The sequence below is a fragment of the Erinaceus europaeus genome, chromosome 11, assembly GCF_950295315.1.
Source record: "Erinaceus europaeus chromosome 11, mEriEur2.1, whole genome shotgun sequence".
Classification (NCBI taxonomy): domain Eukaryota; kingdom Metazoa; phylum Chordata; class Mammalia; order Eulipotyphla; family Erinaceidae; genus Erinaceus; species Erinaceus europaeus.
The window spans coordinates 6,843,240-6,870,412 of NC_080172.1; the positions used below are offsets into that span (position 1 = coordinate 6,843,240).

A 27,173-nucleotide genomic window follows, 5' to 3' on the forward strand; every position below is an offset into this window, starting at 1 on the left:
TCGCCCACCTTCCTGAAGCTGGCCTTTGGGGCCAGTCTCCAGATGGCCCTATCTGAAGAGTCAGTGATGGAGGCAGGCAGTGGTGGGTGGACATTGCCACTGCTCTCAACGAGAGGCAGTAAACAGAGAGCTGACTGAGTTGACTTGAGAAGGGTCTTGGCTAGACTTGTTTCTAAGCATGACTTTATGCTTCTTTTGATGGTTTTTTTTTTTTTTTTGAACTTTTAACCCCAGTTTCATCAGACATGAAGATATAGAAATTATTTCCAGGTTCTGACAATAAGAAGGTTGTCAGTTTTCAGTGTCATCTATTTGTCCTGTATGTTTACAGGTATTTTAACAGGAAGCTGGAATTAGAGTAACTTGAGCTGTTAGCCAGGTGATACTTCAAAATATAATGTAGAATAGATTTGAAAGGTATATAGCAAGAAGGAAACAGGGAAGAATTTTAAAATATACAAGCCAAGAATTCTGGAGTAAAAATATTCACAACGTAATGTGGAACAGCTGTGTCTTAAAAAGATGAGTTGAGGTTAAACACACGTGGCGCAAAGTGCAAGGATGGGCGAAAGGATCCCGGTTTGAGCCCCCAGCTCCCCACCTGCAGGGGAGTCGCTTCATAGGTGGTGAAGCAGGTCTGCAGGTGTCTGTCTTTCTCTCCCCCTCTCTGTCTTCCCCTCCTCTCTCCATTTCTCTCTGTTCTATCCATCAACAACAACAGCAATAATAACAACAATAAAAAAACAAACAAGGGCAACAAAAGGGAAAATAAATAAATATAAAAAATAATAAAAGAAAAAGATGAGTTGAGATTAAATAGTACACTGAGCATTCAGGTCAAAGCTAAATACCAACTGCCTTACCTGGCACCTGTGCAAATGCTTCTGGAGCCATGGAGGGACTAACTTAGTAACTCTGACAGACATCGGTCCTATCTGGTAATTTTAGAATCTTTGCAATCAGATTATTTTATACTCAATATAGTTTGTTACAGAACACTGTAGTAGACTTCCACCACACTGTCTATCTTCATCTTTGAGACTGTTAATTTACACAGAGCAAATGCTTACAATAGACCTGAAGTAAAAGCAATATAACAATTTTAAAATGTGCCTATTAATAATTATACAAATAGACCTTTATATTTGCTTAATTGAAATCACATTTGTATAATTAAAAGTATATGTTTTTTTGTAAAAAAAAAAAAGTTTATTCAACTGTTGGGCTTTCAGAAGCAAGATTTAAAATCTACCACTTGTTTTTAAAATCCTACCACTTGCGAGGAAAATTAATACATATATATATAGACAGAGGTATATACATATATACTCACTGAATTGGCATTTGTTGGATTTGGCCAAGGTCTACCACCACCTGGACCCCTACAAGACAAGAAATATGATAACTAAAAATTTAACAAGATGCTTAGAATACATTAAAGTTCATGACAATAAACCAAAGATTTACAATTTGCAATGCAGTTACTATGCATTTATTTTTCAGTGAAATTATTCTTTCATAATGTTCAAAGGTTTTTTTTTTCAATTCATGAGGTTTTTTTCCCCCAAATAAAACTATTTTAGTAAACCTGTGTTCATTCTGTAAATTAAATTTATGAATACAGTTACAGTACTAACAAGTATTAGACCTTTAACTGTAAATACTATATTTATAGGTACCTAAACCTTTACAAAACTAATTGATTTAAATTTAGAATAAAGGCACTAATTACAAAACAAATATTAGCTATACTTTTGCAATATCAACATAAGTGGCAGTTACACGTCTCTAAAACCAGTTACTGGAAAGTCTTAGAAAACTGGTCATATGTAGAGGATGTAGTGTACTAAAACTTAGGATGTGTGCTGATCAAGTAAAACTTTTGATTTGCTTTATGGTAAACAAGACATAGTAAAGAAATTTGTCAATATGTATCTAAAATATATTCAGGTCATTGTAAAATCATATATATATATATATATATATATATATAGATGCTATAGAGAATGACCTGATAATTTTGAACAATTAGGTCTAAGAAGGACTGTATAAGATGTAGCAAATATTTTTAAAAGTCTTTAAATGTGTCTCAAGTGAAACATGCTAGTTAAAACTATTATTTAATTAAATAATATTAAATTAAATTTCTAATTTATAAAAAGTAACATAAACCCTATTATGCATTTCAGGTTTTTGACAAATGAAAACTGTTATACTATCTATTCCATATAATTAACATTTTAACATAAGAATTTAAGCACTAATACTTCATATGGATGAATAAATTTCCACCAGCTTTATCATTATGCTTGAAAAGATTTTCAAGTTCCACAAATAGCAGTCAGAGAAGCAGGCGATGTAGGAGTAAGTACACAGACCTTCAGAACAAGTCCTTAAGCTCAGCTATGGTACTTTCTCTTGCATAGCTATCCGCATTATCAAGAAATAACACTCGGGGCCAGGTGGTGGCGCACCTCGTTGAGCCCACATGTCACAAAGTGCAAGGATCCAGGTTCGAGTCCCCAGTCCCCACCTGCAGGTACTTATGTTGTATAGAAGATTGATCAAAATACAATAAAAATCAAGAGATTTAAAAAAAAAAAAGAAATAACACTCCAAAACTCCTACTGCCCACTCATTTTTATGGAAGTTACTATGTAAGTATAGTCTGAAATTAGAATAAAGTGAATCTTACTGAAAAACAGTGGGGAAAAAGGAACTTAAAAGACATTTGTAAATTTCGCTAACAGTAGATGAAAATAACTCAAAACATCCTTGACTATCCAGAGAAAATCCTCTTCCCTCTCACTCACTGCCATTTCATGCCAAGACAGTAACTGCGCAGATGCCATCAGTCTGGTGGATCACGACCTACAGCGCGAAGGTCTGTTGTTCCTGCCCCACTCCTTCTGTCCTCCTCCTTTTCTATCTGCGCTAAGGATCAAGGGCTTTCCCAGTGACTTTGATCAATGTTCATTTCCTCACCTGTCAGGTAACATCATCTCCTTTATAAGAACGTCAGAATGTAAATTTTTCTGTGCGTGTGGTACCATGACTTCACAGGTTATTTTTCTTCCGGACAGAAGAAGACAGAGAGAGGGCCAGCACAGACCTGTCTCATCTCCTAACGCTAAGGTGTTGCTCCTGTGAGGTGCCGGCATGTGAACCAGGGCTGCACATGGGGCAAAACAGGCTTCCCTACCCAAGTGAGCGATCTTCTAGCTCTGGGAGATGAAATTAAACCTTATAAAATGCCTACTATAGCACATGGAAATCCTTTGTTCTCTTGGTTTTTGTTAAAATAGCGGTTATCTGAATCCTATATTCTTTGGAAATCTATAAAAATATAGTTTACTTTCAAAATCATTTGTAATTGATTTAAAAATATTTTCATTGTGGGGACAGTTCATAAATTCTACCTTACATCACTTCAGCTAGTATTAAATTTTTATTTCTACAGGTAGAAAATGACATATACAAACACTAAAAAATAACTATTTTAATGTTAAATGATACAATGTGTAATTTAACTCGGATTTAGAGCATGGAAGTTTAAAGATAACATCACAACAACCATTTTCTATTGTGTTGCCCGATATTTTTGTAAGGGCAGATTCAACCCTCCAGTTTCCACCCACAGGGGGAAATTTTTGCAAATGGTGAAGCAGGGCTGTGGGTGTGTCTTTCTTTCTCTCTAGTCCCCCTCCCCTCTCAATTTCACTATTTCTATGCAAAATAAGTTATATATATTATGTAATAACTTTAGTGACCAGGACTGATCATTCAGTCACTATAATTTTTATGAAAAGAAAAAGAAAAAAAAATGACAAGTTAAAAAAAAAATCCAAAACATTATCCAGAAAAAAATTCTGGCAAGCTCCTTCTAACCCCAGCATAGAAATATTTTAGATCGTCAGACAAAGCTTTAGTTTACTCTCTTCTAGTGAATCTTCTTTCCAGCATGGAAAGGGATGATGGGAACCTGCTACAGATACCAATTTGCTACAGATACCAACACAGTAAGACTCAACTTTGCTTTTAAGATAATAGAGTAAATGTTACTGAAATTCATTTCATCAGTTATTAAGTTCAATGGGGAAAACAATGCACTTTACTTTTAGTGCCTAGTTAGTGGACTTTTGCTTTGTTGTAGATAATATCAACGCAGGAATTATTTTCTCTGGTTGCACCTTCCCTTCCATATTTTAGAACTTTTCCTTTTAGAGAAGAATGTTCACAAGTATAATTGTATAAATATTTACATTTCCATTTATAGAAACCTAAATGGTATGACTTCAAATAAAATGGCATCTTATAATAGTAACAAAATGGTGAAAATCTGAACCTATTATAAGCCTTAAAGGTGTTTAAAAAACTAAAATTATATAAATAGTAAAATCTTATGGAAAAGTATCTGGGCACATCTAAATGAGAAACTCAAATCAAAATATCAACAAAAATTATAACAAAACTTTCAATCTTTAGTCTCTGTAGTCTAGGGAATTAATATGCCCTATGTATTTAAGTATTGGTGGGGAGGAGTTCAACCTCGCAACAGCTATTTGAATGTTTTGATGGCCAAATACAATTCTTTCTTTGTCCTATAGAGGCATTTATAAAAATGAGGGCTATACAAAATGATATTAGGTACATTTTAGTATTTAATAACTTTATAATAGTACTGATACATACTGATATAGTTGATAATAGTACTCAAGATACATACTTATTACATCTATATACAGTTATTCAAAATTACATTTTTACAACTCTTGAATTTGAAAACTCAAATCAGAGTCGTAGGTAAATTTTACGTAATTCTAATTTCTGTTGGCACAAACTTTTAATAAGCATAAATACTACTTTAATCTAAGCATAATACTACTTAATCTAATACTTAATCTAATACTTAATACTACTTTAATCTAAGCATAATACTACTTTAATCTAATACTACTTTTAATCTAAGCATAAATACTACTTTAATCAAACTTTTAATCTAAGCATAAATACTACTTTTCTTTATAGCAACATTTACTAATAAATCTTTGAGAAATCTAAGAGAAGTCAGATTTCAATATATCACTTTTACTTTAAAAGAAGAAAGATGTGATAGGGAAATCTGACCTACTTTCCCTTCCCTATTTTCTTAGTTTTGACTTGGTTTGGTGCCCACCTATTAACCTATTTTCTATTTTAGGCAAAACTGCTTTTTATGCAAAGTTACAGAAACTTAAAAAGCCTCTATGTACACCAGAGGGATTATTTCACATAGATCTTAAAATGCCACTAAGTATTTCCAGAGTTATTTAGATTTATATATAAGTAATCAAAATGTGACTGATAGAAAACAATAGAAAGACCCAATAATTTAATTCTCTTTGAAACACTTCCATTGTTTGATTTCTGATGCTTTCTCTAGGCCACATCATGGAATTGATCCTCTAACTGAATTAATGGAGGCCATCAGCACTTGACTTATGTGGAAATTTGAAAGCAAGTTGATGAAAAATAAAGATTCGTTAACAACCTGAAATATATTAGTGGAGGGAAACACCCTACTTTCTTTAGATCTGAAAGGGGTTTTCAGTAAAAATAAAAACCCTGTTAGTTTATTATATGTAAGAGTGCTATGGAAATAGTTTATGGAAATATTATGGTGGGATCTTTAACATAGAAGATAATACTAGAGTGAGTTTTTTTTTTTTTTCCTGATCTGGCAGAGCAAAAAAAATAAATAAATAAAGACACATACTTATTTATGAGTTAAAAACCTCTTCTATGTATTTGTAAAAATAAAGTTAACAACATCTATTATGTACTTCTGTAATAACTCGACTGTCAGCTCTTCCTACACAGACATGTATGATGCGCCATTGATGAAAGACATATTTCTGTGGAAACTAAAATACCAAAGGCTAGAAGCTTACAGTTATGACAGTCTCACAGGAAAAAATAAAGTTGCGAGGGAGCAATAACAGTATGCCATGACGATGACACCACAGCTTGTACTTTGAAGGTCACTTGGACTAGTAACTGTGGGGTCCAAATCACGCTACAAGTGAGTGTCAGTTTAGAAGGCAGGAAACAGAACAGTCTGCTGAACAGGATAATAGAGCGTTTTGCTTACATGTTCATTCCAGGCATCCCGGGGCCACCTAGAGCATTCAGTGGGGGTCTCATTGCACCTCCATAGTTCTGTAATGATAACCAAGGGTCAGACTACCACAAAACAAAAAAACAAAACCAAAGAGGAGGGGGGAAAGAAAGGAGAGCAGGTTAATGATTTCCCTCTGTGACTCCTGACTGGATAAGGCCTGTGCCACGCATTCTCTGAAGGGTCCACTCTTGTACTTTTGCTTGTGTGTCAACAATTACTTTGGGTTTGTGACTTCTCTAAGAATTATGTAAGCAGGTAAGATTATTGGACCGTGGCAAATGATTAACGCATAGTTGCAGTTTTAATATTGGACATATCTTGATTCATTTCCAAAGATTTCTTTTTTAATGAACCTTTCCGAGCAAAACATTTTATCAAACAAAAATTTTATTTTTAAAGAAAATGCTGAGTGAGCATGTTTAAAAACTGTCAGACCTAGAACATGTATGTACAATATGGAAAAAAAAAAAAAGAAAAAAGAAACCCAAATAGGCAACCCCAACATAAGAATACTGAATTTGTTTTGACAGAAATAACATATTCACTAGAGAACCGCATTAACAAATACACAAAAATGTATGAAAACTAAACTCAGATACGTATGGATTCGGCGGACAATTCAGTTCACTCTTGGCAAATCTTTCACCTACATTCAAAGGATTAAAAACCTTATAATGCTATAATCTACAGAACTGTTCACTTTAGTTTTCACAGGAGTCAAAGATTAATTTTAACATTGCATATTAATAAATTCTGAATGATGTATTTGCATTTTACATTCAACTTTTATATACTGATATGAACTTTTTTGCCAGTTATAATAATTATTGGCTTATCTGACACTGGGTGATTATCCAAAGAATCAAATCAAGTCTTAACTTTACTCTGGTTCATCTAACTACTCTATACTGTACTGAATTCTCTAAACTATCATTGATTAGGTTATATGTTTGGTTTCCTTCCTTCCTTCCTTCCTTCCTTCCTTCCTTCCTTCCTTCCTTCCTCCCTTCCTCCCTCCCTCCCTCCCTTCCTTCTTTCTGCCTCCAGGGTTATCGTTGGGGCTTGGTGCCTGCACGATGAATCCACTGTTCCTGGAGGCCATTTTCCCCCCATCTTTGTTATTGCTATTGTTGGATAGGACAGAGAGAAATCGAGAGAGGAGGGAAAGAGAGAAGAGGAGAGAAAGACAGACACTTGCAGACCTGCTTCACCGCCTGCGAAGCGACCCCCATCCCCCTGCATGTGGGGAGCCGGGGGCTCAAACTGAGATCCTTGTGGCTCAGTGCCACGTGTGCTTAACCCACTGCGCTGCTTCCCGGGCCCTGTTTGGTTTTCTGATACCACTATTTCTCCAACAACTAATGCCCTCTCTGAGGTTCAGAAACACAGAATATACATTTCTGTTCATGTTCTTTTCCTGTGGACTTCCGCTTAGTAGGTGTTCAGATAAGGTCCTGATCAATGAGAGAATGCCTATTAACTCCAGAGAGGAAGCCACTGTTTAGATTGTCTTCACTGTTTATCTACATTTGCCTTTGGGTAAGCTTAATTAAACACCCAATTGTCAATTGTCTGACATGCATTTGAGTTACTGGTTAAAAGGATAGGTGCTTCCTTGAGTCCCTGGATCTAGAATGGCAGTATTAGCAAGGAGTTTCTGAGAACCTCATTTGTAATGTAATCATCTCCCTTATCTTAGGAGCTCTGCTTGTCTAATCTTGTCTATCTGCTTGGTGGTACATTTTAATTCAGGTATATAGAGAGGACAAGCACATATATAGATAGAGACATCACAAACCAGCTCTTCCCCAAGTGCTGTGATGTCACCATGTGGTACTGAGGTTTGCACCTGGGCTGCACCAATGGCAAAGCACACTACCTACCCAGGTGGCTATCTTCTAACCCTGGAAGATAAAACTCAACTACAGAAAACATCTACCTTTAGTGTTTGCTGGGTCAGCAGCGTATCAGTGCTAAAAACTGTAACTGCTAACTTGACCACTGTTATTAAGGGACTAGTTTAAATGAATTCTGTTCTTGTCAATGTACATAGCTCCCTCTAACCTAAGGCTTGCTGTTGATGTAAAAACCCTCCCCTCTATTAATAAAACATACTTATTTCTCTTATAGATTTATTTTATTAAATAATAGCTTCTTCTCTATCTGCACCTCTCCCTAGACAATGTACTCTGAAGGCAGGCTCAATCTTACTCATCTTTGTATAACTAGACCTCAAGTATTACAGTGGCCAACTGTCATAGGTAGTAAAAATTACCCAATGCATAGTTGGATAGATTAATAAGTTATTTTCACTTCTGAATAGTCTGAAGCAAAAAAAAAAAGGAGGGGGGTAACAACTGCTTTTCCAAGTAGCATTAACAAAGGCAGACCGGTAAGAGCTAATTTAGAATTGCTGAATTTTAAAGCTGATGGCAGCTGCACTATTCCATCTGGTTTAATGTCTCTCCCAACACAATGTTCCTGACAAAATGGCTGTTCAGACTGCTTATAAAGTTTATAGAGTTTTTTTTTCCATGATGGGACAGTAAAATTTCCAGAAAGTTCTTCCTTATATTGAGTTGACTATTACCTCCCAGCTTAGATTTGAAAATTCGGAATAAATTTACCCAGTGGCTACACATGGAAGCCTACCATATTTTCATATATTTCCATCATGTTCCTATCCTAAGTATTTGCCTTGGAAATTATACATTGTGTGTGTGTGTTCCTGAAGATGTCTATCCCATTTTTTAAATAAGTGATTTAATAATGATTAACAAAATTGTAGGATAAGAAGGGGTACTGTATCCAGTTTCTAGAGGAATCAAAATGCATTGTTTAATGCTGTTGAAATTTCCTGTTAATCTTATTGTACTCACTGACCATAAGAACACAATCTACATGGTCTGGGAGGTGGCGCAGTGATAAAACTTTGGACTCTCAAGCATGGGGTCCCGAGTTCAATCCCCGGCAGCACATGTGCTGGAGTGATGTCTGGTTCTTTTTCTCTCCTCCTATCTTTCTCATAAATAAAAATAAAATCTTAAAAAAAACACAAAAGAACACAATCTATATGTATCTTATTCTAAAACCAGAGAAATGACTTTAAATATGGTATTTGGGAAGATGTTTTTATTGGTTAAAGAGGTAAATTTACTATTCTTTTTAAAAAATATATTTATTTGTTATTGGATACAGAGAGAAACTGAGAAGAGAGAGGGAGATAGAGAGGGAGAGAGACAAAGAGATATCTGCAGCCCTGCTTCACCATTTGTGAAGTTTTCCCCCTGCAGGTGGGGATCAGGGGCTTGAACCTGGGTCCTTGTGCACTGTAATGTGTGCGTTTAACCAGATACGCCACCGCCTGGCCCCTTAAATTTACTTTTCTGGGGAGCCAGGCTGTAGCGCAGTGGTTAAGCACAGGTGGTGCAAAGCGCAAAGACCGGAGTAAGGATCCCGGTTTGAGCCCTGGCTCCCCACCTGCGGTGGAGTCGCTTCACAGGCGGTGAAGCAGGTCTGCAGGTGTCTATCTTTCACTCCCCCTCTCTGTCTTCCCCTCCTTTCTCCATTTCTCTCTGTCCTGTCCAACAACGATGACAACAATAATAATAACCACAACAATAAAACAAGGGCAACAAAAGGGAATAAATAAATAAATAAATATAAAACATTTTAATAAAAAATTTACTTTTCTAAGGAAGAAAAAGACATCAGTTTAGAAAGATAATCCTGTATTAACATTGAACTTAAGTTTAAAACAGACTAAGGGCTCAGGAGTACAGCTCAGTCTTTACACAGGAGACCTTGGGTCTGACCCCAGCTCTACCTGGTGGCACCAGAGGTGGTAGACTGACTGGTGCTTTGGTCTTTATCTCACTGTATCTCAAATAAAATAATGGGCCAGGGTGGTGACTCATGTATCCTGTATGTGTAAGACCACATTAAGAATAAAAAAGGAGAGGGGGATATTTTAATGCTTGAAACAAATTTTCAGTCATTCATTCACGCAGTATTAATCATATAGCTACTATGTTTCATATATGCGCTTTGACTAAATCAACACCGTCTAAGAATTTTTAGATGGTACATATCTCTTTTAGTAACTCAATCATTGCAATGTATGCAAATGCTGTCCCTTTTTCCCCATTTTGATCTCCAGCTCAAAGATTTGTGGTACTACTATCATTGTTAAAAATACATGGCTTTTGTCTGTACAGAAAGCGAAAGACTATATTCCAGGCACTGTTTCTATAATTCGATTACAAAAATTATATGCAGTCTCTCTTGGATAGTATTTGTAATAGGTATTTGTTATGAAAATTGTTTTTCTATATTCTTCAGAAAACACAGCTAATATTTGCAGTAAATCTGCGTACACGGCATAGGCTTTGTATACCAAGTGTGATGAGAAGTTTCTCACAACCACCATTCCATTCTAAATGATTTTCATTCACATTTTACCTAAGGTAACATCCATATGAATAGAACTCCTGGTTTCACTTAATTCAATAACATTTGTGCTATTGCTATTCATGGTAATATAAGTTAATTTCCTCTAACCTTCTATAATTTCAGATAGTGTGCTTTTAAGGAGATTACTGTATGAAGGTCTGATTTCTGAGGTAAGTGCATATTAAAATACTTTGTCTTAAATTACAAAGAAGTAGGTAGCAAGAATACTAGCCCACATGAAAGCAGTAAACTTTTCTCTTGGGGCTTGAAAATACAAAGAAATTATATTTATATGAAAAACATACTAACTAAAATTCACCTAAGAGAAATTACTAGAAATATATTTCATAATTTATGTAGCAATTTACACTAATACAAAGCATACAAACATTTACCTAGATATTTATTAAAACACAAGAGAACATGCTTTTTTATTTCCACATTTAGATTTTTTAATTAAAAAAATTTTTTTATATTTATTTTATTTATTTTCCCCTTTGTTGCCCTTGTTGTTTAACATTGTTGTTATTGATGTCGTTGTTGTTGGATAGGACAGAGAGAAATCGAGAGAGATGGGGAAGACAGAGAAGAGGAGAGAAAGGCACCTGCAGCCCTGCTTCACCACCTGTGAAGTGACTCCCCTGAGGTGGGGAGCTGGGGGGGGGGGCTCCAACCCAGATTCTTATGCCAGTCGTTGCGTTTTGCACCGCCCAACTCCCTATTTCCACATTTTTAAAAGAGAACTGAGTATATGGCTTAGGTAAGCACTTGTCTCCCAGACACTGGAAAGCTGACTTTTAAATCAGGCTTTGGTTTGTACAAATATTAAAGCTACTAGTCTGAGAATGTCAAAGGCTTAGAGAGCAGCTAACTAGATAATGAGAAAAACTAAATGAAGAATGATAACTAAATTATGGGGATGAATATTTTGATGTATATTTATAATGTATCTTACATAATATTTTGAGGGAAAATTCAGAATCTATAGTCAAATTGGCTAGTTCATTTCATTAAGGAATAAAGTAATTCAGTCTAGTATCATAAAGATCCTAAGAATCTAAGTGGCATGAATAGTAAATTAGTTAAATAATAATAGTAACAGTGGTTAGTCCCCAAAAGTAGTACCAATGATGAGAGTGAGAATAGGAAAATATTTTAAATAGCTAAAGATTTATAACATCTTAAGAAAATAATAAATAAGTAAGACTAAATAAATTCATTTTCCTCTCTGACTTTGAGGATGTCACATGTACTTATATGCTGTTTTTTTCCTTGTGCTACCTCTGAAAATCTGGTTATATATAACTCATTCTGTAATACAGTTAATAAGTTTGATGTGTTTTGGCTAAAACTCCCAGGTGTAAGTCATTATCTGGTTGCTAGATTCTCAATTTTTATTCATTAAATTTTAAAGAGTAGACATAGGAAATAAGCTCATAAAATCATCATTTTGAATTTGTTCTTGGAAAGGATAAAAAAAAAGTTCATTCAAGCTTCTATATGACATTCTGACCTCTGATCCATGTGTTAGACATGTAAAATTCTGGATTTGGGGAGATTAGTTTCTTTGGAATATCTTATTTGAAAATTCATTTCTTTCCCACACAGTTTCTTCTGAGACAAAAAGATGCTTTTATTTAAAATAAATGGTAGTCTGTGATAGTGCTCTGGACAGGTACCATTAACCGCCAGGAGACTCAGTCCCAAGGTGCAGCTTCCCAGACAGCGGACAGAAGGAGAGGGACATATCATGAATGCTGCTAGTACTACTGTTGACTAACAGACCTCACTACATGGTCACGTCTAAATGCTTCTCTATTGTTTCTCACTTAAATAACGTTGTCTACATAAAATTATGGTGGGCCTAGGAGATAGTTCACCCAGCAAAGTACACGCCTTGTGTCTGAGTCCCAGTGCCACAGGGGAGTGAAGATGGAGTGGTACTTTCTTTGGCTTTCTTTCCCACTCACTTCTTCTCCTCCCACTATCCCTCCATCTTCCATTAAAAAAATTGAAAAAAGCATAAAAACAATGGGCCAGGGAGGCCTCTCAGGGCTATTGTGTGTGCCACCAAGGAGACATGTCTTATACAGCATCATTGATTTAAAATTTATGACCAAATGGGTTTTATTTCATTTAACCTAAATTATCTTTATATGCATTTCTTTACCTTGCCTCTATAGTAGTAACAAAAGGGAAAACTACTTTTCTTGTAATAACTATAATGTTTTTCTATGCAGTGTAGTTACTAAGAAAGAATGACAAGCATCAGTCAGAGAACCTGCTAATCTACGGTTTGTTGTTGTATCGCTTTGGCCAGATCATAAAATAGGTCCTAAAACCTTACAATGATGTTATATCAGTCTCTCAGTGCACATAATAAAAGTCAGTGAGAAATATCATTTTATATAGGATAAATGCAAAAACAAACAAGCAAACAACCTAGTTTCCAGCTTTCTGCACTAAATATTTATTTACCTGTGGTCCTAATGGCACCATTCCTCGTGGAGGAGTCATTCTCTGCATTGGGCCCCCCATATTTGGATGTCCTAAGAACAAAGAGGTATTAGGCTATTAGTAAGATAATGTAGTGGACATTAGTGCTAAACCAGAGACCAGACGCTTCCTCTCTCTGAGTGACTGGTATCACCTAGTCATGGAGTCCATGACTATGTTTCTACATCTTACTGTTAGTTTACCCACATAATATACTAAGATTTTGAGACTGAAGTATTCTAACTTTATAAATTGCATTTCTGAAACTGTTATTTTTGTTTGTCCCCCATCCTCGGAGCATATTTGTGGCACTTAGCCATCTCTACAAGAGGACCTGCTTGGGTTTGTTAAGCTCATAAAGTCACTTGATGCTAAGCCTCCTCTTTCTTCCTACAGCTGTACTAACTACTCTCTCTGAAAAAGGCAGAGGAAAATCAATGTTCAAATCACTTTCATTTCAACTTGTTAGAAGCTATAGAGAAGGCTTAAGAAGTTATCAGTTAAAATATAGATCTGAGCAGATCATGTCTTCTTCTGTTATCACTGCACCATAAAAAGGCCTAAGATTTAGTAAAAAGAAAAAAAAAAAGTGATCACTTGGCCATGGGTCTGATGTAATCATGGGAGATATATACAGATAGTAAATGTTTCTTCTACAATAAAAGGTTTTCTTTGGGGTTCCGTGTGTTCATTTCAGTCACCTTGCTGTCGAGTAGGGTCCATTCCACTGGGAAGTAATGGCTGACTTCCTGGGACACCAAGCGCCTAGAGTATTCAGTGAAACAGAAAGTGAAAACAATATTGTAAATATTTACAGAGTTGTCTAGTAAGCAGTTCTCTGAAAATTCTCACCACAAAATGCGTGTGCACATTTCACCAGATTTCTTGTTATTCATTCACTCATTTAAAATTTTGTAGGTTGGTGTACTGCACCAAAGTCAAAGACTCTGAAGTAGGGTGGGGGGGGGGGTGAGTTCAGGAACATGATGGCAGGAGGACCTAGTGGGGGTTGTATTGTTATGTGGAAAACTAGGAAATGTTATGCATGTACAGACTACTGTATTTTAATGTCGACTACAAACCATTAATCCCCCAATAAGGAACTTAAAAAAATGAATAAAATTTTTTGGTTGTAGGGCTAGGGAGATAGCATAATCACTATAAAAAGGCTTTCTGTCTGAGTCTCTGTCTCAGGTTCAACCCCCAAGCACTACCATAAACCAAATCTGAGCAGTGCTCTGGACTCTCTCTCATTAAAGTAAATAAAATATTTTAAAAATTAAAATATACACACACATAATAGATTCTTAGTCCTCAAAATATTCTACTTGGCCCAGTTCTATGTCAAAGTAAGTATTTTGGGAGGACAAAAATATAGACAAAATAGGCAAGATTGTACTATTCCTTAAACTATGTTGCCAAAATGAATGACAAAGTATACTGAAATAACTGATTTTGCATCTTAAGCGTAAGCTCCTTATTTCTAAAGAGATTTCAGTCACTTGGAATTACAATATCAATGGGATTTACATACCAAAAGGGTCAATGCCTTTTTAATTTTTGATTGCCACATTTTCCCTAAAAAATGTGCTTAGAGGGAGTCGGGCTGTAGTGCAGCAGGTTAAGCGCAGGTGGCGCAAAGCACAAGGACTGGCATAAGGATCCCGGTTCGAGCCCCGGCTCCCCACCTGCAGGGGAGTCGCTTCACAGGCGGTGAAGCAGGTCTGCAGGTGTCTGTCTTTCTCTCTTCCTCTCTGTCTTCCCCTCCTCTCTCCATTTCTCTCTGTCCTATCCAACAACGATGACAACAACAATAATAACTACAACAATAAAACAAGGGCAACAAAAGGGAATAAATAAAATAAAAAAAATTTTTTAAAAATGTGCTTAGAAAAACAAAGCTTGGGGGGTCCGCGGTTAAGCACAGGTGGCGCTTAACAAGGACCAGCTGAAGGATCCTGTTTCAAGCCCTGGATCCCCACTTGCAGGGGAGTCCTCATTTCATAGGCAGTGAAGCAGGTCTGCAGTTGTCTTTCTCTCCCCTTCTTTGTCTTCCCCTCCTCTCTCCATTTCTCTGTCCTATCCAACAATGACATCATCAACAACAACTACTACAACAATAATAAAACAACAAGGGCAACAAAAGGGGGAAAATAAATAATAAAAAAAATTAAGAAAAAAGAAAAAAACTCATGGCAAGGCACTGGGTTAAATTTAAATGCATGTGGTGCGATGCTCAAGGACCAGCATAAGGATCCGGTTTGAGCCCCAGCTCCCCCACCTACAGCAGGGGTCGCTTCACAAGCTGTGAAGCCTGTCTGCAGATGTTTCTCTCCCCCTCTCTTCTCTTCTCTTCTCTTCCCTTCACCTCTCAATTTCTCTCTGTCTTATAAAAAGAAAAAAAGAAAGGTAGATAGAAAGAAAGGAAGGAAGGAAGGAGAGAGGGAGGGAAGAAAGAAAGAGAAAAAGAAAGAAAGAAAGAAAGGGCCAAAACAGCAGAGGATTCGTGGTGCAGGCTCCAAGGTCCAGCGATAACCCTGGAGGCATAAAGAAAATCAAAACTCTCAAGATTAAGCAAATTGCTGCATAAAAAAGGTAACTGAATGAGGTGAAGAGTCAAGAGACAAGTTTTAGTTTGGTTTTGCCTCTGCATAGTGTGATTCTGGACATATATTGAAACCTTTTAAAAAGTTTCTGACAGCACTGAAGGCTTAGACCAAGCTATAAATGACTCAAAATGGCGAATTCTACGAAGTACTTCGAATACACAGATCAACACGATCCTGACATCTGGGGAGAATGTCTATAAGGTTTCACAACTTCAACTGAAAGCCGGATAAGATCTGTCAATCTGTCAAAAACTTTGAAAACGTCAAAAGAAATTTGCTATTAAAAATCTTACACAGATCAGAACAGTTTCCTTAGTTGGTATCACTTGAAATAAAGTACAAGATCTTTTTTTTTTTTGTAGTAATTTGAAATATTTGTTAAAGATTTGTTGTTTGTGGGACAGAGAGAGACAGACAGAGAGAGAGAGAGAGAGTCACCAGGTGAGAGTTGCATGTGGCTTTGAGTTGTGAGGAATGGAAGTTGGGCTCTCTCATATGCATGTCCCCTACCTACTCTACCCACTTGACCACCCAAGTTGCTTTATTAGCTTGTAAGCATATTAAATACATATGTACTGAATTTCTACTATAGGATCTGTTCCTTGTTTGTCTTCCTGATTAAATTTCTCTCTTTAAATTTTTATTTATTGACCATTAGATAGAGACAGAGAGAAATTGAGAGAGGAGGGACAAATAGAGAGGGGAAGAGACAAGAAAGACACCTGTGCTTAAACACTTGTGCAGTTTTCCCCCTGCAGGTGGGGGGCCAGGGGCTTGAACCTGGGTCCTTGCTCATTGTAATGCTTCACTGAACCAGGTGTGCCACTGCTTGGCGTTCAATTTAATTTCTTCCAACTATCACAATGACATTCTAATCTGTGGCCATGTGGGACTACTTCCAACCTTTTTTTTTTTCTTCCAATTCATGTATTTAATCAACAGTAGCTCCATGTCAACCATCAAAACAAAACCAAATAATCTCTCCTCTCAGCAATCTTCACATAACCTAATGTTGATATATTTTAGACTTCAGCTTAGGCATCACTTTTACATGCCTCCAATCTGGTCTAAGTACTCCAAATTGTTTAAAAATATGAATGTATTTTAAAAATCATAAAACTGCCCCCACACCTATGGACAGCTAATATTTGACAAAGGGGCCCAGATTACTAAATGGGGAAAGCAGAGTCTCTTCAACAAATGGTGTTGGAAACAATGGGTTGAAATATGCAGAAGAATGAAACTGAACAACTGTATTTCACCAAATACAAAAGTAAATTCCAAGTGGATCAAGGACTTGGATGTTAGACCAGAAACTATTAGATACTTAGAGGAAAATATTGGCAGAACTCTTTTCCACATAAATTTTAAAGACATCTTCAATGAAACGAATCCAATTACAAAGAAGATTAAGGCAAGTATAAACCTATGGGACTACATCAAATTAAAAAGCTTCTTCACAGCAAAAGAAACCACTACCCAAACCAAGAGACCCCTCACAGAATGGGAGAAGATCTTTACATGACATACATCAGACAAGAGTTTAATAACCAACATATATAAAGAACTTGCCAAACTCAACAACAAGACAAGTAACCCCATCCAAAAATGGGGGGAGGACATGGACAGAATATTCACCACAGAAGAGATCCAAAAGGCCGAGAAACACATGAACAAATGGCTCCAAGTCTCTGATTGTCAGAGAAATGCAAATAAAGACAACAACGAGATACCACTTCACTCCTGTGAGAATGTCATACATCAGAAAAGGTAACAGCAGCAAATGCTGGAGAGGGTGTGGGGTCAAAGGAACCCTCCTGCACTGCTGGTGGGAATGTCAATTGGCCCAACCTCTGTGGAGAACAGTCTGGAGAACTCCCAGAAGGCTAGAAATGGACCTACCCTATGATCCTGCAATTCCTCTCCTGGGGATATAGCCTAAGCAACTCAACACACCCATCCAAAAAGATCTGTGTACACATATGTTCTTGGCAGCACAATTTGTAATAGCCAAAACCTGGAAGCAACCCAGGTGTCCAACAACAGATGAGTGGCTGAGCAAGTTGTGGTCTGTATACACAATGGAATATTACTCAGCTGTAAAAAATGGTGACTTCACCGTTTTTAGTTGATCTTGGATGGACCTTGAAAAATTCATAAGTGAAATAAGTCAGAAACAGAAGGATGAATATGGGATGATCTCACTCTCAGGCAGAAGTTGAAAAACAAGATCAGAAAAGAAAACACAAGTAGAACCTGAACTGGAATTGGCGTATCACACCAAAGTAAAAGACTCTGGGGTGGGTGGGTGGGGAGAATATAGATCCAAGAAGGATGACAGAGGACCTAGTGGGGGTTGTATTGTTACATGGGAAACTGGGGAATGTTATGCATGTACAAACTATTGTATTTACTGTTGAATGTAAAACATTAATTCCCCAATAAATAAAATTTAAAAAAAATCATAAAACTGACTTCCCTTGTCCTGGAGCCTCACCTCCCCAGAGCCCTGCATCACTACAGAAAGAAACAGGCTGGGAGTACGGGTCGACCTGCCAACACCCATGTTCAGAGGGGAAGCAATTACAGAAGCCAGACCTTCCACCTTCTGCATCCCACAATGGCCTTGGGTCCATACTCCCAGAGGGATAAAGAATAGGAAAGTTATCAGGGGAGGGGATGGGATACGGAGTTTTGGTGGTGGGAATTGTGTGGAGTTGTACCCCTCTTATCCTATGGTCTTGTCAATATTTCCATTTTATAAATAAAAATTTAAAAAATAAATTATAAACTCTGAAAACATGCACAAATAGAACAAAGAATCTCCATACAGCCTGATAGCTAACATCCAACTGTTAACCTTTCACTGCACCAGCTTTACCATGTTCTCTTCTCTCTGTAAGACCGTTACTTATTTATTTATTTTTCCCCAGATGCACTTGTAAGCTGAAGGCATTTTCTCATCACCCGTGATTCCTGGAGCTTATAGTTCCCTAAGTAAGGATAGCTTCCTACATAAGCACACGTCAGGAAGCCAATGTCGATAGACACTATTCTCCAATTCACACCACAAAACCCACCCCGACAGCCATTTTCCTCTCTTTCAATGGACTGCTTTTAGTACTGGCATTATGCCAAGGTTGTCAATAATCTAATTCCTCATGAATCTTTTATTAGTCCACCAGCCTTACCGTTCACAGACAACTCCTAAGCACTGTAGTAGTTGCTAACTGAATGTACGCCATTTCTCTCATGATTTCTAGGTCTGCTGGCTGGCATTCTGCTGTAAGAGGTCTGTTTCCCTTCCTTTCTATGTATAATTTCATTATTCAAGGACAGACTCTCATATTACTATACATTCCCTGGTTTGTCATCTATTACTGTCATTTGTCAGCATCGAGTTTTCTCAAATTAGGTCAGTAGGAGGTTCTTCAAGTTGACGTTTCTGGCCTTTTGGCATATCTTGATTGTATTTTTAGCATTTTATTACTGGCATCAGAAGTCCCAGTTTCACCTCATGTTCTGTTTAGACCTGGCTCTGGTAGCTCCCTTATCCCAAGTGCCCTGACTCCTAGTGAACAGTGCTATGTAATATCACATTTGCATTTTCAGAGTATCCACCCTTAGTCGGGAGCACTGCTTTAAGGTAGTCTGAGCAGAGGATGAGCTAAAAGACTCGCCCCATGTGAACATGCTTCTACAGCAATCTCTGTGCCTGGTATCTACACCTCTGAGGACATGTGGGCCGCACACATTCCACACATTCACTTTCTCTTCTTTTAAATTATTTGAATGCCACCAGGGTTATTACGGGGGCTTAGTGCCTGCCCAAAGAATCCACGGCTCCTGGAAGCCTCCCCCTCCCTCATTTTCTTTTCTTTGTTCTACAGGACAGAAAGAAATTGAGAGGGGAGAGGGAGGTAAAGAGGGAAAGAGACAGAGAGACATCTGCAGCCCTGCTTCACCACTCACGAACCTTTTGCACTGCGGGTGGGGGCTTGAACTCAGGTCCTTGCACGTGGGAGCGTGTGTGGTGCGTGCTTTACCAGATGCATCACAGTCAACCCCTAAATTCACTTTCTCACACAAATTATTTAAAAAAAATTGTTTTATTACCTTTATTTTATTTATTGGATAGAGGCAGCGAGAAATCGAGAGGGAAGGGATGACAGAGAGGGAGAGACAGAGAGACACCTGCAGCACTGCTTCACCACTTGCAGAGCTTTCCCCCTGAAGGTGGAGGCTGGGGGCTCGAACCTGGGTCCTTGTGCACTGTAACATGTGCTCTCAATCAGGTGTGCCACTACCCAGCCCCTTCTCACACCAATTCTATACTTCCAGCTCCAATATAAAAGCCAGTATCTTTCTTTTACTACATCCCTCCGCCCCCTGTCTCCTCAGAGAGCTTAGCAAGCAGAGAAGGAAAGCCTTTTTTTTTTAAATATAGGATATATCTAACTTTCACAGAAATGAAATATAATCACGGATTTTATGTTTTTTTTAAGAGGACTGATTTGTTTGAGAAAGGAGGAAAGGGAAACAGTACTGCTCTGTTTCATGCATAGCAGTGGGTCATTCTCAAGACCTCGTGCTTGAGAATCCAATACTACACCAGTTCCCAGACCGCAGCTCTGCCTTGCTTACTTCTCTGGAGCTCTAACAGACAGTGAGAGAATATGGATATTATCTGTGCCTACTGGCTCAGTAGCATTTATTGAGGGAACACAATAAATAAGCGGACATAGTATAATGCATAAGGACCTACGTTCGAGCACCTAGTCCTCACCAGTAAAGAGAAAGCAGAGCTGCAATGGTCTGTTTTTCTCCCTCTCTATCTCAATTTCTCTCTGTCTCTTTCTAATAACAAATAAGTTAATTAAAAGTTTTAAAAAATGAACTGGGAATGAAAAGAAGTGATAATGAAGGGTTTTTTTCATTTGTTTTTGTTTTCTTAATAAAATTTCTTTTCCCTCTTTTTAAAATGGTTTTATCATCTTTATTTATTTATTGGATAGAGACAGCCAGAAAGTGAGAGGAAAGGGGTGATAGAGAGGGAGAGAGACAGAGAGACATGTGCAGCCCTGCTTCACCACTCACAAAGCTTTCCCCCTGCAGGTGGGGACTGGGGGCTTGAACCCAGTCCTTGCGCATTGTAATATGTGCACTCAACCAGTTGCACCAGCATCTGGCCCCTTGTTTGTTTGTTTTTTAAATATTTATTTATTCCCTTTTGTTGCCCTTGTTGTTTTATTGTTGTAGTTATTACTGTTGTCGTGATTGTTGGATAGGACAGAGAGAAATGGAGAGAGGAGGGAAGACAGACGGGGGAGAGAAAGGCAGACACCTGCAGACCTGCTTCACCTCCTGTGAAGTGACACCCCTGCAGGTGGGGAGCCGGGAGCTTGAACCGGGATTCTTATGCCGGTCCTTGTGCTTTGTGCCACCTGCATTTAACCCGCTGCGCTACTGCCCAACTCCCTTGTTTTGTTCTTAATGAGAGCAAACCAGGATTTATTCAGGTGCCAGCAATCTGAGAAGTTGGCAGGTTTCCAACTCTAAAGCTATATTACACTCAAGCAGGGGTGTTTGGCTCTTATAGGGAAAGAAAGGAGGGAGCTTAGGGAAGGGGGTAGTCTGAGGACAAAGGGTTCTAGATATGATGTTGTCTCTCTGGCCACTCAATTTTTCCACTTAATTCGCTGGAAACAAATTCAAGGTAACATTATTGCACAAGGTTTGCATTTGGACATCTTTATCCCGGACATCAGAAACCTCTCTGAACTATCTCTTTTACATGATTTGCTATGCAGCCACAGATAACATATACACGGTAAAAACATTCCTTTATAGTTATTATAGTAAAGAGACCATTGGAAAGCACAAAGCAAAGGCCATGGAGACCGTCATGATGGCAGAGTAAATATAGCATAGGAAAGGAAGGGGCAAAGGCCAAGGCAAGTGACGGTGATCATGTTACAGGTTCTAATGGACTTTCTCCAGCCCCCTCACACACTTCTATTGTAGGGAGATTGTGGGACCTCCCACTGAAAAGTGGGTGCCTGGATGGCATGACCTTTCTGTCAGTCTCTCTCTACTCTACAGTCTCTCTCTAGATCCAGCAGGGAAGAAAATGACCACCAGGGAAAAGTTCCCTCTCTCAGCCTCCCTGCCTCACAGCAGCCCACTCCCTTATTATCTACATCATCATTGTTTAGCCTGAAAGTCCCCTCCCTACTTCCCCACCCATTCCATTCCTTTGATCATATCTGATCTATCTTCTCTGCCCTCAGGAGCCCCCTGGGATGCATTGGATCGACCTTCCCGTGGTGCATCCCGTGAGTACCCATTCACTGGGGAAACTGACGATCCTTCCTAGCCGACTGAATCCACATGGATCCCAGTCACTTTCAAAGCCAGCAACAAGCAGCTCCTGACAGCTTTCCAGCTGTTGGTCCTGCTCTTCGAGTCCTCCAACTTAATGTTGAGGGGCTGTCCTTTGCCAAATGAGTCAACGACTGCCACCTCTCCAGATTCAAAGGAAGTCTCGAAACTTTATATCAGGCTCAACCTGACACTGTTGACTGGCTACGGAAGAAGGGCAAACGCTAGAAGAAGAAGGAGTCCCCTTTGGCTGCTGGTTACTGATAACCTTGCTTCCTAACCGATTAAACCTCTTGCTCAACAATTACTGGAAAAGTCCTGACCCTCCCCAGACCCTTTGCCTCCCTACCATACACATGTCATTTCCTCCTGCGACCCCTTACAAACCCTGCTTTGTTGTTCAATAAACGGATTTGTGCATGAAACATTCCCCTGGTGATCTCTGGTGGTGTCTCTTGCTACATAGGGAAAGATCCAGTCTGCTCACTCCTACTGCCCCAGAACATTCCTTCTGGGCCCCCGTATCTGGTGCACAACAGAGCGGGTAAACCCGAAGTTTGTGCCCAGGAAGAGGCCTCCACTGAAGAGTCCGACATCCTATGGCCCTAGGAACAGTCCAGGCCTTGGGGATTGCTGGTTACATCACAGTGATTCTGGTGGATGGTTTCTAGACTAGGCTGAGTCCCTCATTAGTTAACTGTCCTCAATTGTGCATTTGAAGATTTTTTTTTTTTTCCTTTTTCCTTTTCTTTGGTGGGGCTGGGGCATCATGTACCTATACATGATTTCACTGATCAGGACTGCTTTAAAAAAATTTTTACTTGTATTATCTTTATTTATTTATTGGATAGACACAATCAGAAATCAAGAAGGGGGAGAGAGAGAGAGAGGGAGAGAGACACCTGCAACACTGTTTCACCACTTGCAAAGTTTCCCCCCTGCAGGGAGGGACTGGGGGCAAAAACCTGGTCCTTGCACACTGTAATGTGTGCACTCAACCAGGTGTGTGACCACCCAGGCCCTGGACTGCAGTTTTCGTGCAGCTAGAGACAGAGAAGGAGAAGTAAAACATCAGGGCACTTCCTCACATGCCATACCACAGCACCTCCCACATGGTGCTGGGGCCTGACCCAGGACTGAACATATGAAAAGGCAGGAGCCCTACCTGCTGAACTCTCTCTCCGGTCCTGAATTCTTTAATTCTTTTTCTCTTCTCAAGTAGTTACAGTTTTTAATCTCTGGACTCTGGCTCTGAATTTCTGAGTCTAACTGGACATCTTCTCCTTCCTTTTGGGGAAATGGTGTTCCTTCTATGTACAGTATTCCTGCTCTGGGCCACTTTTTACATCAGATGAACAAAGAAGAGCAGGTATCATAGCACCTCCCATATGGGGCCAGGACAAGAACCTGAGACACAGGGGCAGTGATGCTGGCGCCCTACCTGTGCTCTGAATTCTCTCTGACCTGATGTCAGCCTCATACTGCCTTTCAGAAAGTTTGCACGAATTGATTTGAGATCTTCGTCACACAGCTGGGCACACATTTCTTGCTTTATAAGGGATTTTCCCTTTTACAAAGAAGATACCACAAATACTGAAAACCCAGCCCAATTCTCTGAATACCATCACAGAATAGAGAACATCAAATATCCAGTAGCATTCATGTGTGTGTTATATCAATTAACATATCTGTTGACAGATTTTTAAGAATGTTGGGAAAAAAAAACTCTTAAAATTCTATGAATGAATAGTTTTGTCCTTGGTGTGTTGCTAAATATTATAAATCTATGTTTTGGGTTGCCAGAAAAGTCACGTTTTTCTATGCAAAAGTGCTTTGTGATTTTTCCGACAGACTGATATTTCTGCCTACCTGGGCTTCCTTAGCATGGTATTGAATGATTCATGATAATTTTCTGAATAGACATTTTATCTAGAAGAAGACCTGCTCTACTCAAAGTTCTGGGTGTTCAACACTAATGACTCATTCTGATAGCTTGGCCAATTCTAGTATAAAACTCTGCAGTCAAAATTATATTCATACTTAACTGCTCCTCCCCACCATTGTAGGTGGGGACTGGGGGCTCAAACCCAAGTCCTTGTATGTGGTAACTGTGTGCTTAACTGGCTGTGCCACCACCTATAGAAATAGACAATTCTATAGGTATTTATATAGGTGTGGATTTAGTCAGACTATGAATACCATCTCACGGTACTTAACATCTGCAGTCTAATCATTAGTAATTATAAGTTCTGAAGGATCTGTTCATTAAAGACATGCCATTAACATTCAAAATGACTTGTCAATACACTGAAGAGGTTAATTCCTCACTTTCCATGTTCTTAGATGTAGTCAGTAAAATCAAATTTCATTAGTTTATGACAGTATTTAATTAAGAATAGAGCAATTATTTATTGACATTATTGTAATGTAAAGTTTCAAATATATCACTATATTTGTATTTTATATTCAGAATTCCAATACATCACCTAAAATACTTTTTTTTTTTATCAATTCTGCATTACAGACTATATAATGAAATTGAGAACCACACTTATTGCTTAAAAACTCCTAGATGGTTTAAACTTTTCCTAAAACACTGTTTAGATGATTAATACAATTAGTTTGTCCAGATAACCCCTTAAAAATAGTATATATGTCAGTTGTAAGTTTGAAAGATACATGTTTGAATCAATGAAGTGTTAACTACATATATGGGGTGGATGGGCAGAAGGCATCAGACAAAAAATAGAGCAAGCCATAGGAGAATATAATACAAAGCAAAGACTGTTTTATAATTCTTGTGGGAAAAGGCCTGTATTGCAACTCTGTGTCATCTTTGGTTTTTAACTGTATCTTTCAAAAATTCAAAGATACTATATAGTTTTTAAAGTTTGTCCAGCTGTCGAGATTTACAGCCCAACAACCCACTCTTCGTAAAGGCGTCTTTCATTTCATCCTTGTCTGGAGACCTGGAGCCTAGCACGGCATCTTAAACAGAGCAGACCTTTTGTTGCCCCTGTTGTTTATCGTTGTTGTTGTCATTGCTATCATTGTTGTTGGACAGATCAGAAAGAAATGGAGAGAGGAGGGGAAGACAGAGAGGGGGAGAGAAAGACAGACACCTGCAGACCTGCTTCACTACCTGTGAAGCGACTCCTCTGCAGGTGTGGAGCCAGGGGCTTGAACCAGGATGATTGCACCGGTCCTTGTGCTTTGCGCCATGTGCACTTAACCCGCTGCACTAACGCCCGACTCTCTTCATCAGATCTTTACCGCTGACACAGAAAACATGGACTCAAATGATTCTAACAACACGTATGTATAAGAAAATTACCTTTTCCTAATGCAGGTTCCTCAAAACCTGCTCCTAGATTTTAGATCTATGTAAGGTATAACACTATTGCCGAGAGATCTGAAACACCATAGATACTTGGATAAATGATGTGACATTATGTCCTTTGAAAATTTAATTTGAAAGACTCAGACACCTCTGTAAAGAAGTATATCCTTCAATGAATATAGGGATGCACCCAAAAAGAAAGTGACCACATGCTGGAACAGTTGGCACCTGAGCACGTTTATTTTCTATTTCATGTCAGCTTCCCCCAGCTAAGAGAAAACGCTGGTGGTTAACGTGAAGACCACTAGTACTAGAATCAGTGATGATGCAGCCTCTGGCTTAATGTTCTCCCCTGGGCGTGGATGTGGATCCTGGGTCTCCTTGCATTGCACTAGAAGCACAGAAAACCAGGACAGCGTGGGACAGGTGCACCAGATTAAGTGCACATAGTATGAGGCACAAGGCCCTCCCTCAGGGAAGGATCCCAGTTAGAGCCCCGGCTCCTCACCTGCAGGGGCAGGGTCGCTTCACAAGCAGTCAAGAAGCAGGTCTGCTGGTTTCTTTCTCTCTCCCTCTCCCTCTCTCCCCCCCCCCTCAATTTCTCTATCCTATCAAAAAAAAATTGAAGAGACAATAAATAAACAAACAAATAAATAACCACAGGAGCAATGGATTCATAGTGCCATCTCGCAGCCCCAGCTATAACCCTGGAGGCAAAAAAAAAAAAAAACAGTGTGGGGGACATTTCATTTCAAGGGTAAGAGTAACTTAGGAGAAGTAGAAATCTTCCTACCAATTGGGTTTGTCAGTAAATTTGCCATTTCCAGTCAGGAAGAAATGAAAAGTAGAAAACAATGAACAGAATACATATTGTGATACCAAGGTTCACATTAGCTCTGGCAAAATACTAAGATATATAGACAACAGAACTAAAGAGTGCCAAATGACCATCTCAACGTAAGTATTATATCTGGCTAAGTATTTAATTCCTTCTTGGGTTATACACAGCACGTTGCCTATAGAAACCAGAAACTCTTTGCAAGCAAAATCGTGTTTTATTTTAACAAATAAACATTTACAATACCAATGTGTCTTGGAGCTCCGCTTTCCCAGAGACTCACCCTACTAGGGAAAGAGAGAGGCAGACTGGGAGTATGGATCGACCAGTCAACGCCCATGTTCAGCAGGGAAGCAATTACAGAAGCCAGACCTTCCACCTTCTACAACCCAGGACCCTTGGTCCATGCTCCCAGAGGGATAGAGAATGGGAAAGCTATCAGGGGAGGGGATGGGATATGGAGATTGGGTGGCGGGAACTGTGTGGAGTTGTACCCCCCTCCATCCTATGATTTTGTTAATGTCTCCTTTCTTAAATTAAAAAAAAAAGAGGGGAAAAAGTATATTAAACCTTATCACTCTAACAATTGAAAGATTTATTGACCCTTTGCTAATACGTTTAACTCTTGAAGAAGCAGCTGATAAGCCTGATGCCACTGTATTTGGGTGGGCAAAACAAAAATGTTAGTCATGATATTGAAACTGTTATGTGAAAATAAGAAAACTATGTCTTTAAAAAATTTTATTGCCTTATTCTAAGTTTGACTTTAAATTAGTATTTAATGAGTTATAGATATGTTAAAATTTTCATTGAAAGATTATGATAGATTCCAAGGGACAGCAGACATCAGTATGTGAAGATGCAGATAAATATTTTCGTGTTTTAGATCACACTTCC

At 38.5% G+C, this 27,173-nt stretch overlaps 1 protein-coding gene across 11 annotated transcripts in view; it reads right to left on the reverse strand.

The window, feature by feature from the left end:
- The window catches only part of SSBP2 (single stranded DNA binding protein 2), a 277,264-nt gene that overhangs the window by 36,066 nt on the left and 214,025 nt on the right, over positions 1–27,173 (reverse strand). For 7 of the 11 annotated variants that reach the window (XM_007518762.3, XM_060201115.1, XM_060201114.1 and 4 more), the window contains 4 exons: positions 13,810–13,873; positions 13,091–13,161; positions 6,131–6,222; positions 1,334–1,382 (listed from right to left, as the gene is read on the reverse strand). In XM_007518762.3, the coding sequence (XP_007518824.1) occupies positions 1,334–1,382; positions 6,131–6,222; positions 13,091–13,161; positions 13,810–13,873 (276 nt within the window). The remainder of the gene's footprint in view (positions 1–1,333; positions 1,383–6,130; positions 6,223–13,090; positions 13,162–13,809; positions 13,874–27,173) is intronic. The other 4 variants (XM_016186253.2, XM_060201117.1, XM_007518747.3 and 1 more) reach the window with 1 other exon arrangement.